Below are 1,087 nucleotides of genomic sequence, written 5' to 3' on the forward strand. Positions count from 1 at the left end.
TATATATATATATATATATACATAGACATAGGAAAACTGAGTGCGTGGTTAAAAGTGCCACACATGCCTGCCGTCACACATGCAGCCATGACAACATTTAGTGAAACACGTCAAAAACGTTTCACAACATGTGGAAAAATAACTGCTTACAGTAAAAAATGACGGAAGTCATTCAGTCACATTCACTAACATCGACTCACCAGAACAAAAGAAGAAGTAGAAGAAGTGTCACAAAAACCAAGACTCCAAATCCAGCCAAGATAGGGAAGGACCGGCTTCCTGGGGAGAAACACACACGTTACACACACCAAAAATCCAGCACTTCTGCCATACAAAATTCAGATCCCATTTCTAGAAGAAGGAAGCAGCGTTGGGAAATGAAGATGACACAAACCATGGTCCTTTTCCTTTAATGCGAGCAGCACCTCAGTCGAGTTGTTTTGCCCCAGTGGGTTCCTGGCCTGGCAGACGTAGACTCCAGTGTGGGACGCCTCCACAGAGGGGAGAGACAGCACCTGTCCTGAGCCCACCTGGATCAGGGGGCTGAAACTGGAACCAGAACCAGAAGCCCTGTACCAGGTGTAGTTGTCTGCTGCAGGGTTAGCAGCACAGCTGCAGCTCAGATTCACACTGCTGCCCTCAACAACGTGTGGCGGGTCCATTGAAACGGAAAGGTTCTCTGGACGGTCTGGAAAAGCAAATCCAAACGTGCACATGTTAACAGCTTTATTCTAAAATGAGGGAGGGCTCTCACAGTAGATAATGTCAGATAATCTACCAGAGCACTAGTCTGTGTCCACTTCCAGGATTGCTCCATTGCCACCAGGCATTTTAGGCTTTTATTTGAGGAGGACAGCTGAAGATGCTAAAGGGGAGAGAGGGGGGAACAGCTCACAGAAAGGCCACAGGTCAGAGTTGAACTCACAGCCACTGTGTCAAGGAGTAAACCTCTATGTATGGGCAGGTTCCAGGTGAGCTATTCCACCAGACTTCCCTCTTTTCAGCCGGATGTCTGTTACCTTCCGCATTCTTTGTGTTGGAATGTTGAAATGCTCCTCAGATCTCTGCAGGGTAAATCCAGACAGCT

General features: G+C 47.4%; 1 protein-coding gene and 1 long non-coding RNA gene across 3 annotated transcripts in view; one reads left to right on the plus strand and one right to left on the minus strand.

The window, feature by feature from the left end:
* The window catches only part of LOC116690947 (B-cell receptor CD22), a 24,680-nt gene that overhangs the window by 2,508 nt on the left and 21,085 nt on the right, over positions 1-1,087 (minus strand). For both annotated transcript variants that reach the window (XM_032518190.1, XM_032518189.1), the window contains 2 exons: positions 395-688; positions 201-279 (listed from right to left, as the gene is read on the minus strand). In XM_032518190.1, coding sequence (XP_032374081.1) covers positions 201-279; positions 395-688 — 373 coding nt within the window. The remainder of the gene's footprint in view (positions 1-200; positions 280-394; positions 689-1,087) is intronic.
* LOC116690972 (uncharacterized) overlaps positions 1-1,087 on the plus strand; it is an 11,211-nt gene that overhangs the window by 1,024 nt on the left and 9,100 nt on the right. The gene's annotated exons all lie outside the window — the stretch shown is intronic.

This window comes from Etheostoma spectabile, chromosome 6, assembly GCF_008692095.1.
Source record: "Etheostoma spectabile isolate EspeVRDwgs_2016 chromosome 6, UIUC_Espe_1.0, whole genome shotgun sequence".
NCBI lineage: Eukaryota > Metazoa > Chordata > Actinopteri > Perciformes > Percidae > Etheostoma > Etheostoma spectabile.